The following is a 12911-nucleotide window of genomic DNA, read 5'->3' on the forward strand; positions in this document are numbered from 1 at the left end:
GCCCCTGCCTTGCTGTTCCAACAGATAGAGAAGTGCTTCCCACGGCCACACAACATCATCCTCCCCTCCATCCCTCAGCCTGCGGTGGCCTCCATGAGACACCTGCGCGGTCCCAAGATGCTGCTCCAATTCCCTTGATACCTTAGTATCAAGTGGGAGTCAAGTACTAAGTGGGAGAAAGAGCCCAGGTAACAAAGTTTCTTTTTCTAATCCCCTGCTGCTATCAGCATGACTTAAATTGCCAGAAGCTGTCCAGCTCTTAGACCCTAATACCAAGAGAGAGTTAAACAGCTAGAAGCCATTTGGCCTTAGAATAACAAGAGACAGTTAAATGGCCAAAAGTCATCAGCTTTTGGCCCCAAGGCAGACGCCATGTCCCACTACTTTCCTCAGTTACTTGAATGTCCAAACAGGCTTTGGACAGGTAGGGCATTTGTAGCCAGGAGAAGGGGCAAGAAAACAGTTACTGCTGAGTGGTATAAATAAAACAAAACAGAAAGCTAACAGGGTGACCTCAGAAGTTAACTTTCAGCTGCTTTGAGGGGAAACTGCAAATGCCAATAAGAAACTAGGAAAACCTTCATGCTGTGTGACCAAACAGCTGATAGACAAAGTTAGAAAAGAACAAACCCAGCCCAGGATGCTAAATGTACTCTGGTAACACATGAGGGACAGACAGGGATCCTCCTGGGGAAGTCCCCCCTCAGCCCAAGAAGACTGTGCTGCACTACCCCTTATGGACAGCAGGACAGGGTAGACCTGCAGGCTGGGCTGTGCCTGTCCCCAAACAGAAGGGCACATATGAATGCACCACCATGCTTGGTGCTCTGAGTGAGGCTATGGCCATTTGGTGAGAGCTGAGACCAGAGAGTGGGTAAGTGTTCCCTGCCTTGTCCTGGGACAGACTGGATTCAGATTCTTCAATACTCTCACTGGATCAATCCACACAGTTTGTGACTCATTGTCTTAATTAGGATTTCCATTGTTGTGAAGAGACACCATGACCAAGGCAACTCTTATAAAGGACAACATTTAATCAGAGCTAGTTTACAGGTTCAGAGGTTCAGTCAAGGCAGGAAGCATGACAGCATCCAGGTAGGCAGGGTGCTGGAGAAGTCTACATTGTGTTCCGAAGATGAACAGGAGAAGACTGCTGTCTTCCAGGCAGCTAGGAAGAGAGACACAAAGCCCACATCCACAGTGACATACTTCCTCCAACAAGGACACACCTCCCAATAGTGCCACTTTCTGTGCTTGTCCTGGGTTAAGCATATTCAAACCACCACACTTTGGATCTCAAAGACACTGTCTTTACTCTCTTGAGGAAAGATTGAGAAAACCAAAAGTTGACTATTCACAAGCCTGGAGAGCTATCTCAGTGATTAACGTCATTTGGTGTTCTTCCAGGAGACTATAGTTGCCGGTACCCATAGCAGGCAGCTCACAACTGTCTGTAACTCTAGCTCTAGAGGGTCCAGCACTTTCTTCTGGCTTCTGTGGGTACCTGCACACACACACACACACACACACACTGATGGAGGAAGAGTTTAAGTTATAGTCTAAAAGAGTAGACCTAACTCATAGCATCATTTTCGGAATTAAACACATAGCAAAAACTCTCAGAAGTTGGTGACAAGGACATGAGCATGCTCTCTGAACGTGTTTCCTTGAATCATGAAGGATTCCAGTTGACAGGTTGCACATGAGGACCTGGGATGTCGGATTGAGGTGTTTCCTATCCCCCCTGAGGTCAGCGTGGAACCTCCTCTAAGACCACCACACATGTCAAATAGTGGCATTAAGAATGAAATTACTGTCGGGCAGTGGTGGCGCACACCTTTAATCCCAGCACTTAGGAGGCAGAGGCAGGCAGATTTCTGGGTTCCAGGACAGCCTGGTCTACAGAGTGAGTTCCAGGAAAAGCCAGGGCTATACAGAGAAACCCTGTCTCGAAAAACCAAAAAAAAAAAAAGAAAGAAAGAAAGAAAGAAATAAATTACTGGCAGGATGGGGGTGGTGCACGCCTTTCATGTCAGCACTTGGGAGACAGAGGAAGATGAATCTTATTTAGTTCAAGGCCAGTCTGGTCTATATAGCAAGTTCTAGGGCAGCCAGGAATACACAGTGAGACCCCGTCTCAAATGACAAACAAACAAACAAACGGACTGTAACTAGCCCAAGCACATTTCCTTCTGCAGATAAGCAATATGTCTGTCCTGTAAAGAGCTTCTGGGAAGTTGGGGGTGTGGCCCAGTTGGCAGGATGTTTGCCTTGGTACGCATAAAGCCCAGGGCTCCATGCTTTGTACTGGGCACAGTGGCACACACTTTTAGCCCCACACTTGAGAGATGGAGGCAGGGGGATCAGAAATTCGAGGTCATTCTCAGCTATATCCTCGCTAGGATACACGAGATCCTGTCTCAAAGCAGCATCAGCTGCAGAAAGAAGAAGAAAAGCAACTCTGAATGCTTCTAACTGAAGAACAGATCAAGGACAGCCTAGCTGAGGACACATGGAAGCAGAGCTGAAACCTATTTCCATCCTCTATGTCCTCCATAGTGTGCTAGGCAGATGGTGACTACACTGGGTGTTCAGGATCCCAGTATAGCCTGAAACCTTTTTCTGAAACCTTTTTCAGAGTGGAGCTTTTAGGCACAAAAACTGTATCCTAGGTTGACATACTTCAGTTAACAAGAACAGTTAAGCCAGAAGTGGAACTACAGAAGTCAAAAGGCAAGGTTAGTACATTTAGAGCCGTTGCCAGAACTGTGGACTTGGACTTGGATGGAGTCGGCCTTTGTTTTCATTTTGGCAGGTGGTGCTGTCCACCTGCTGAGTTTTACAGCCTGAATGGGCCTTCCATCATGGAGTCAGATGTGCTAAGGGCTGGGGGCCTGTTTCAGCCTCCACCCACATGTAATACACACACACATGCATGTGCAGGTGTGAACACATACACTAGCTGTGGCATCATGAGAGATAATTAGGTCATGTCATTGCTTTAGGAAGGGACCAATCACGTTCTCAGCACTTCAGCTGCTTCCCTTATGGATAAGTGTTTGAAAGAAAAGAGAAGCCTGGTCCCTGGATCTTTTGTGTTTCTGGTCTCTTCCATATGAGCTCCTGCCCTTGTGATGGTACCACTAGAGGCTAACCCGATGGATCCTCCATAGGGAACTCCCAGGCTTCAGAACTATGAGTTAATAAACCATATTTTCTCTTATAGTACCTAAACTCAGTTGTTTTGTTGGAGCACCAGAAAATAGACTAAGAAGCTGATGTCCAGACCTTGAGGAAGCCTCTCTTCCCTATGCTGGCACAGAGCTCGACTCCCTTGCTCATCTCCTTGAACACTGATCACATGTTTCAAAGACATCTTTAGCAGGCCAGTGATATGGTTCAGTGGGTAAAGGTGCTTGCTGCCAAGCCTGAGGGCATGAGTTCAGTCCCCAGAACCTCCATGGTGAAAGGAGAAAACTGACTCTACATGCTGTGGAATGCTGTGGAATGCTGTGGAGTGCAGGCAACCACACACCTGCACTTAAACGAGCATACACACAGGCCCAACAAGGGGTAAATTTTAAGGGACAGTTGCCACCACCCTCTCCTCCCTCCAAATGTGTAAGTGCCATGCTGTGCCAGCTGAGTTGCCACTGGGGGTATCTGGAGAAAAATAAAGATAAGAATAAAACAGTATCGATGAAGGCAACTTTTAATGTTTTAGGAGGGAAAAGATTTGATTTAAACACAAGTCACAATGAAGACTAAAAGCATAAAAATCTAGGTACTGAGCTAGGAAAGCTTGGCTGATGATCTCAGCAAATACTTGCACTATGAAGAAGGAACAGGGCATTAGAGTTGAATACAGGAAGATGAGCGATTTCCTTAAGAAGTCCTCTAAAATTATTAAGCATTGTTACAAGCTGTTGCTACAGCCCTCACTTTCTAGTGACTAGCTAGGACTCTAGGCAAAAGACCCCGAGGCAGCCTGAATTCCACTTGAGGGTAAGCCAGACCCTTCCCAAAGGATTTCAGGCGGGAGGGCAAAGTCCTTTAGAGCTCTCCTCAGGGTGGTCTTGGTGTTCTTCTCGACGACTTCAATGATGCGCTTGTGTCTCTGGTGACTGAAGAAGCGGATGATGAAGTTCCACAAGCCAAACCACCATGAGTTTGCAAGAACCCTGAGGTACATGTTCACAACAAAACACATCATCAGCCTCAGTCTCCAGTCCATCTTGAGCAAGTCCTGGAACTGCAAGGCCCTGGAGCCCATCTCCAGTCTCCCTGTGCTCTGAGCTACCTGCTGAAGTGACTCATCATCCACACCAAAGTACTTCTGGTAGGTTTTGAGACCCCTCTCCAGGTCAGCAGTATCATATGTGGGACTGACAGCTGCCTCCAGGTGTTCTGTGAACATCCTATCCTCCTTCAGAGAGACCGCCTTGTTGCTAATGCACTCATCGCAGACTTGAGAAAGGGTCTCTAAGACATCTCTATACCTGATGTTGAAGATGTCTTTTTGCAGTGTGTTTCTAAGCTCTGGGAAGTCGTGAAAAACGGGACTAAAGCAGGATACGAGGAACATGGGGGGTTCCCTCACCCGATCCTTCTGGAGATTCTCCCTGATGTTCTTTTGGATAGTCTGTAGTAGCTGGGATTCAGTGAGGGCACTCGTGCTGAGGTCCCTGTCCAGCTTGGTCCAGACAACATAGAACCTCTTTCTCATCCTCTGCATGGCTTTGGCCAGCTTCACATGATTTGAGCTGAACTGCTCAGAAGCGATGATAATGATGAGATCATAGGTGCTAATCTGCATCTCATCCAGGTAGCTCTCCACGCTCTGGGCTGTGGCCCCTAAGCCAGGCAGATCCCACAGCTCCACATAGGGAAAGTGGGAAGAGGAGTAAGAAGCTGGTTTCTGGGTGGTCCTCACCACCCCAGTGGGAGCTGAATCCTCCTCATCATGTCCAATGAGCCTGAGGGCATTGATGAAAGATGACATGCCATTGCCAGAGTCCCCAGTCACAGCGATCTTTACTGTGTATCTAGACTTACTCTCCATTTCATCTTTGACTATGCTCATCACTTTCTGTAGATTCCCCTCTGCCACCGCCCTACCGATGTTCTCAATGACGTCTGGAGAGGAAGAGTTCTGGCTGTTATAGGATGACTCACCAACAGTGAAATTTTTAAATAAGGAGCTGATGAGGAGCTTGAGAGATTTTGCAATGTCTGTGAAAAGTGTCCAAACCTGCAGAAGAGAAGAGCCAGAGAGTCAGACTCAGGATGACACAGAAATCCACAGAAGTCACATACCCCAGGTATGGCTTCCAGATCTGCTGCCAGAGACAGCAAAGCCCCCTCACTTGAACAGAGCACGGCACCTCCTATGGATGGGTTGCTCTGGAGCTGCATAACACCTCACACTGCTCACTTTGCAGCAGGGCTGAAGAACCAAATGTTCAAGGGCTGGAGAGATGGCTCAGGGGTTAAGAGCACTGGCTGCTCTTCCAGAGGTCCTGAGTTCAATTCCCAGCAACCTCGTGGTGGCTCATAATCATTTATAATGAGGTCTGATACCCTCTTCTGACACACAGGTATACATGCAGATAGAGCACTCATATACATAAAATAAAATATTCAGCTGGGTGTGGTGGCACACACTTTAGTCCCAGCTCTTAGGAGGCAGAAACAGGTGCATCTCTGTGACTTCAAGGCCAGCCTGGCCAACCAGAACTATCTAGTAAGACCCTGCCTCCAAAAAGAGATTAATTTTGTGTATTTGTATGTGTCTGTCTATACACACGTGTGTGTAAGTGTGCAAATACATGTCTGTGCATGTACATGCACCTGTGCTCTCATGTGTGAAGGTCAAGGGTCAGCCTTCAGGAGCCTCTCATCTTGTTTGCTTTTCCTTTATTTTTTATGTGTGTGTGTTTTTGCTTCTGTTTGCATTTGTGTGCCATGTGTGTACCTGGCACTTTTGGAAGCCAGTACAAGGTGCCAGGAATTGAACCCTTGTTGCAAGAAGAGCAGCCTGTGCCCTTAACTGCTGAGCCTTCTCTCCATCCCTTGTTTGTTAGGACAGTGTCTCTCACTGGAACCTGTAGTTCACTGATGAGGTTAAATTCGGTTGGCCAGGGAGCCCCCAGGATCTTACTGTCTCCACATCCCAGCACTGGAATTACACAGCCAGCTTTTTTGTTGTTGTTATTGTTGTCATTGTTGTTGTTTTTTGTTTGGTTTGGTTTGGTTTGGTTTGGTTTGGTTTGGTTTGGTTTGGTTTTTTCTAGGCAGTGTCTTACTATGTAGCCCTGACTGCTCTGGAACGCACTATATAGACCATGGTCTCTTTTTCTTTTTCATTCTGTTTGTTTGTTTGTTTTTCGATATAGGGTTTCTCTGTATAGCCTTGGCTGCCCTGGAACTCAGTAGATCAGGCTGGCCCCAAACTCAGGAATCCAACTGCCTCTGCCTCTAAATACTGACTGGGATTAAAGGCATATGCCACTACACCCAGCTTTTCCTATGTGGGTTCTGGGGATTGAACTCAGGCCGGTGTATACTCTGTTGACTGAATCATCTCCCCAACCTGGATAAATTTATTATTTATAATCACACTATGAAATTTGGAATGATATTTACCAATAACTGCCTGGATGAGAAATACTCATAACCCATCAACTTCAGCAGACAGATCAAATCAAACTTCCCAAATAACCTCATGATTCTGGCTTTTTGCTTGTTTGTTTTTTAGATTTATTTCTATGTATGTGCATTTTGCTTCATGTATGTCTATATACTATATATGTTCTTTGTGCCCTCAGAAACTGAAACACAACTTCAGAGCCCCTGAGACTGGAGTTACAGACAGTTTTGAGGCACCATGTGGGTGTTGGGAATAGAACCCCGGTCTTCTGCAACAACAGCAGTCTAATTAACAGCTGGGCCTTCTCTCAAGCCCCAACCTACTGATTCTTAATAAACACTAAGATTTGTGCGTCCCTATGTGTTGACACTCGCACTAATACAAGAATTCAGACTATTCTGCAAAGGGGTTGGCTGAATCCTTACCATGAGATCAATGCATTGTGAGCCTCGATTGAAATGAGAATTGAGTGTGGTGACCTAGTGGGTTGTATTGAAGATACAAGACTCCCATGTTGTTCCTAGGTGACAGCTTTTTGTAGGGGATTTGATATGTGTTTGTATTCTAATGTTAATGTGGGTCCCCAAAACTGCTTACAGGAGTGTAGCTTCTGGGAACCTGACCCCAGTTGGTTCTGATTGGTAAATAAAAATACCAACAGCCAATAGCTGAAAAGAACAGATGGAGGTGGGTTTTTGGAATTTCCCAGGCTTGGGATCAAGAGAAAGAAAAAGAGAGATGCCATGTCTGAGAAGAGCGCAGGATGCAGAGGCATGGCCGCCATGTGAAGAACTGGGAGAGCGCAGCCCAGATTGGTGGGTCCAGAGCAGCCAAGATAGAACACAGAATTTAGTACGTTGTAACTTGGAATTAGTGGTGGGGGGGTAAATTCTATCAGTAATGGTGGTTAGGCAGTGGCCCAGCTATTGTGCTGATTAAGGCATATCAAAATATAAAGGCTGTGTGTGTGTGTGTGTGTGTGTTTCATTTAGGAACATAAACCATTGAAGTGAGTAGTGAACTACTCGACACCGGGAATTCTTCATTAATTGTTTCCACAGGTCTTCTTCACCATGCCACCATTAATGGCGATTGCTGAAACATAGAATTTGGGGAAACCTCAATCCATCTTCCAGACCGATGATGAAAACAGCTCCAGAACAAACTAGCTCTTATTTCCTTAAGAAAAAAAAATTCTATCTATTAAAATGATCAGATAACATCTTGGGCCAAGAGAAAAGCTTCCCCTATCTTGCTTCTCTGATCTACTAATGTATTTTAAATATACCTTGATTTAGGTTTTGTTGTTGTTGTGTAAAACCAGCAGTTTCTGTGTTAGAACATGAATGTGGGGCAGTGGGGCAACCTAAATCTCTATTCCTAGGCCATGGAAACTCAAAATGGCTCCACAATAAATGACCTCTTATTTCTTAGAGAGAGAGAGAGAGACAGACAGACAGACAGACAGACAGACACAGACAGAGATAGAGAGATGCCCCAAGAGGTGTTACTCAGTTGATAAAGTGTTTGCCTAGCACTTATGAAGTGCTGGGTTCAGTCCCTAGTGCCACAGAAAGCTGGGCATGTGTCTATCATACACTTTGTATTCCCAGAACTGAAGAGTTGGAAGCAGGAGGATAAGAAAATTAAGGACATGCTCACCTACACAGTAAGTTTGAAGCTAGCCTGGACTACATGAAACCCTGTCTCAAAAAAACAAATAACCCTTTCTGTGTGCATCACCACCAACATTTTAATACTTTACATCAGCCAGCTGTGGTGGTGAATGTCCTTCATCCCAGCAGAGGTGGGTGAATCTCTGAGTTCAAGGACAGCCTGATCTACAGAGTTCCAGGACAGTCAGGCCTACATGGAGAAACCCTGTCTCAAAAAGAAATTTAAAAATAAACAAACACTCGAGAAAAAAAAAACAAATAAATACATTAAATTCCCAAACTCAAGGTCATCTCTTTGATTCACATAGTGTATTCCTGTTTCGTGAAAGGCTCCCAGCTGGATCCACCCCTTAGAATCCCATGAAGGACACTTTTCCTGTCCTTACACTGAAGAGCCCAAGTGTCTGCCCCATAAGACCCACCATTCTACCTGTGGGACCACTTCCGGGGAACAACTTCTGGGTGTTGACTAGTTCCTCTTGGTGACCCCACCCAATTCTCTTGTGGGGTGGCCTCTCTCCTCAGTCCTCTCCTGGGATGCTTCTTCCCTTTGTTCCCTTCCTGAAGTGAGCCCAGCTTTACTTCTAAAACATTGTCTGCTACTACTTACACAGCGGCTGGGCCTGGACGTGACCCTGCCAAGAGTCCCAACCTGTGTTTGAAGACTCACCCATCTCCTTGTACGCCCGACTAGTTTCTAAAGTCTTGGTTTTCTGACTGTGTATCAGGCAAGCCATGCTACCCACCATACATACCTTTTGTGGCAACTTCATGACAAAATCCATGGGATGTTCTCTACACAGCTCTCTGTGTGAATGCTCTACAGTCTCAACTCAAATGGCTGGGCTGGTGTTACTCTCGTTCTTTCTTCTCCCTTCAACTTTATGGAGTATGGAGGTCTATGTCTGTGGACCTGAATTTTGTGGGTCTGTTATAGGCCTTGTGATCTTTACTCTTCTTCAGAACCTATTAGAAAAATGATATTACAATTGGTGACAGATGGGGAAATATATGGTTAGAAATACATAAGGAGCTCTTTCTGCCATCTTTCTGTGAGCTTGCCGTGGTGTGCATGCCCTGGCAGGTGCTCTGAGAAGAGAGACACAGGCCAGGCCCTCATCAGGCCATGCTGCCAAGGCATCGTTCAGGTCCTAACTGAGATGATGAAGCAAAGCTGCATCAGCGAATTTTAAACCATTGATGATCATAGAGATGGGACCAAAGGAAAGCTGAACGAGTGCAGGCTGATCAACCCTAGATTTGATGTGCAGCTCAAGGGCCTAAAGAAACTGCAGAACAATCTGCTCCCACCCTGTCAGTGTGCCTTCATCATACTGGACCATGAAGAAGCAAGACAAAAACACACAGAAGGGGAAATCCCAGGATTCTTTTTATAGAGATGTAAAACATAAATAAAAAGCCTCTGTGGACTGTGAAAGAAAGAAAGAAAGAAAGAAAGAAAGAAAGAAAGAAAGAAAGAGCGAGCCGGGCGGTGGTGGCACACGCCTTTAATCCCAGCACTTGGGAGGCAGAGGCAGGCGGATTTCTGAGTTCGAGGCCAGCCTGGTCTACAGAGTGAGTTCCAGGCCAGCCAGGGCTACACAGAGAAACCCTGTCTCGAAAACAAAAACAAAAAAACAAAAAAAAAAAAAAAAAAAAAAAAAAGAAAGAAAGAAAGAAAGAAAGAGAAAGAAAGAAAGAGAGGAAGGAAGACAGACAAGGCAAGGCAAGAAAGAAAAAAAGAAAGAAAGGAAGGAGAGAAAAAAGACATCTTGAATTACACAAAGCAGTTCCTGGTCACTTCTGATTTCTCTAATGCTGACTACAATCCTCCATAAAGATCCAGGTCTCTCTAAATACTCTGGAGAAAAGGGAGAAGAGATGGTTCAATGAAGAAAGTGCTTGCCCCACAAGCAGGAGTTTGATTTCCTGGCATCCACTTAAAAGGCAGATTTAATACTCATGCCTAACATACCCTCTGGGGAGGTGGAGACAGGAGCATCCCAGAGGGCTTGCTGGCCAGCCAGCCAGACTAGCCAAGAGGTTCACTGAGAGATTCTAGTTCAATAAAATAAATTGGAGAGTGATTGAGGCAGACATCCTGACATCGGCCTCTGGATTACGCACACATACACACAGGCACTGGCAAGCAGACTCACAGGCATGCACACACTCACAGCCACACGCACACACACAAGTGCAATAGTCTCACACCTGCACAAAAAGGTTATATACGCAGTTTACGTGGTGGCCCTCAGGTCTACTCTATGTTACTATGTTCTGTCAGGTTGCGTTTTGTCATTACTCTCTTCCAAAAGACTAAATGCTGGCAGCCTGATAAGAACCAGCTTCTCCAATGCAGATAAAAATGCCCAACTGAGTTAGACAAAAAGTCTCCTTATGAACCCAGCCTTCCAAGCCAGGAGTCCTAGTCCCTGCGTAATGCACATGAAGAACTGCTACATGTTACACAATTCCAGGAGGTTCCAGTATGGCCTGTGGAATGTTCTGATCCTGGACTCTGGCCCCAGAGAGAACATCAAAACAGTGGCCAAGAGAATATAAGTAAAATCTTACCTGCTCCCTTTAAACTAGTCCCCATCAGAAGACCCAGGGATATGCAGGTAAAACGGAGAACATTGCCTCTCTGCTGGTAGGTTGGAAAGGCTTGATTCAGCCAAAACACCAAACACACCAGGCACTCTGGGGTCCTCAAGGCAGGAAGGGAGAGTGTCTGCAGCACAGGGTCCCCTAGAGGAACACCTGACCCCAGCCTCCCTGCCCTGAGCTGGTTTATAGGCCAAGCAGGAGCCCCTCACCTACCTGCTCAGAAGCCTTACAACACTGCAATCCAGGCCCAGGAAGGTCAGGAGGGAGAGAATAGAAGTGTAGAAGGGCAGAGTCCCTTGTGGAAGAGGGATTAGAAGAGGCAGGAGCAGCTGAAGGGCAGCCTGAGCTCCCAGGTTTCCTCTCAGACCCTGCTCTATCTTGGCCCTGATGCAGCTCTCCAACTTCTAGGCATGAACCCTGACTGCCTCCCTCCCTTACCCCCACCCCCTGTACTCCCCCGAGGGGAGGGGCCAACTGCCAGAACAGCTTTCAGTTTCAGTTCCTGGAAAAGGCTAGTTTTCAGGATTTAACAGCTCAGACTCCACTTTCTTCCAGATGGCCAGGCCAGAAGGTCAGAAGTCGTCCGGGAACCCTGCCATCCAGACTGCCTTTAGAGCTGCCTGGTCTGGCCCTGCTGCCTCCCTTCCCATTGCCCCTCTTGTTAAGGGCACCATGTTGAGACCCAGTGAGACTGGTCCTTGGAGAACTACTTGCCCTTCAATGCTGCTTCTTGGGGCTTCTGTCACTTCTCATTTGTCTACTCGCTCCCTCCCACCCATGCAGCTCAGCCAGGCAGGGGCAGAAATCCCACCTACTGGGAAACCTCTCTGGCCTGCTTTAATCCTGTCTAACCAGGATCAAGGCATGTGCTCCCAACAGAATATGCCACTTTTTTTTTTGGGGGGGGGGGGTTGAGACAGGGTTTCTCTGTGTAGCCCTGGCTGTCCTGGAACTCACTCTATTACCAGGCTGGCCTCGAACTCAGAAATCTGCCTGCCTCTGCCTCCCAAGTGCTGGGATTAAAGGCATGCGCCACCACTTCCCGGCTAGAATATGCCACTTTTAAGTGGTCTCCTTCTGCCCGTGGGTTTCTCTGAGTTCAGGAATAATTTTTAAAAACCAGAACAAAACAAAAACAAAAACTACACTTTCCTTCTCTATATGCTCAGTTGCCACTTTGGGGGCAACATCTGTGTGCACAGTGATGATGCCCTGGACCACTGAATGACCAGGTAGAGGAGAATGGGCTAGTTCCCCTGTGTTGCTGCTTAGCAGGATAAGACCCAGTAGCTGATGGGGAGTGTGATCGGCCTCATGAGCACAGTCAGTGCACTACATATTGAAGCCTTGGAGGTCAAACAGACAGTTGTGAGCTGCCATGTGGAAGCTGGAAACCTCACTTACTTGGGTCCTTAGCAAGAGCAACAGCTCCAGCCCCTTCTCCATGTTTCTGAATCTCAACTCCAGTTAGGTGCATCAACTCCAGCTGCCAGAAGAGCAGGGGCCCTCATGGCGGCTCCTGCACCTTCGCGCAGGCCCAGTGGTGCAGGTTGTGGCTAACTAAGCCTCAGCTGCTTGTTGATTCTCTGCCCTTCCTGTTTCCTTCATGGAACAGGTCCCTGGCCACCCGCACCATTCTTTAGTCACTTCCTCGGTGTCTATGATGTGAGTTGCCGTCTCAGAAATCCCTGCGGGGGCCTGGAGGACAGTACTTAGCTCTGTACTGAGGCCAAGATCTGTACCATGTTAACTGGATCACCTGAAAATATGAGCAAAGCAAAGCAGGGCGTGAGTCCTCAGAGTGAGCACCTCTTGCCACCTGACGTGTATGTCACAGCCCCATTTTTCTTAAAAATAATAACAATGAAATACTTCTAAAAGATTTATTTATTTTGCAGGATATGGTGACGCATGCCTTTAATCCCAGAACTTTGGAGGTAGAAACAAGCAGAGCTTTGTGATTCCAGTCTAGCCTG

The 12911-nt window shown here is 46.7% G+C and overlaps 1 protein-coding gene across 1 annotated transcript in view; it reads right to left on the reverse strand.

Moving 5' to 3' along the window:
* Positions 1 to 3820: 3820 nt before the first annotated feature.
* Positions 3821 to 12911, reverse strand: part of LOC117709967 (uncharacterized) — a 29488-nt gene continuing 20397 nt past the window's right edge. The window contains exon 6 of the mRNA XM_076935267.1: positions 3821 to 5251. Within this exon, the coding sequence (XP_076791382.1) occupies positions 3965 to 5251 (1287 nt within the window). The 3' untranslated portion in view covers positions 3821 to 3964. The remainder of the gene's footprint in view (positions 5252 to 12911) is intronic.

Source organism: Arvicanthis niloticus, chromosome 6 (assembly GCF_011762505.2).
Source record: "Arvicanthis niloticus isolate mArvNil1 chromosome 6, mArvNil1.pat.X, whole genome shotgun sequence".
Taxonomy (NCBI): domain Eukaryota; kingdom Metazoa; phylum Chordata; class Mammalia; order Rodentia; family Muridae; genus Arvicanthis; species Arvicanthis niloticus.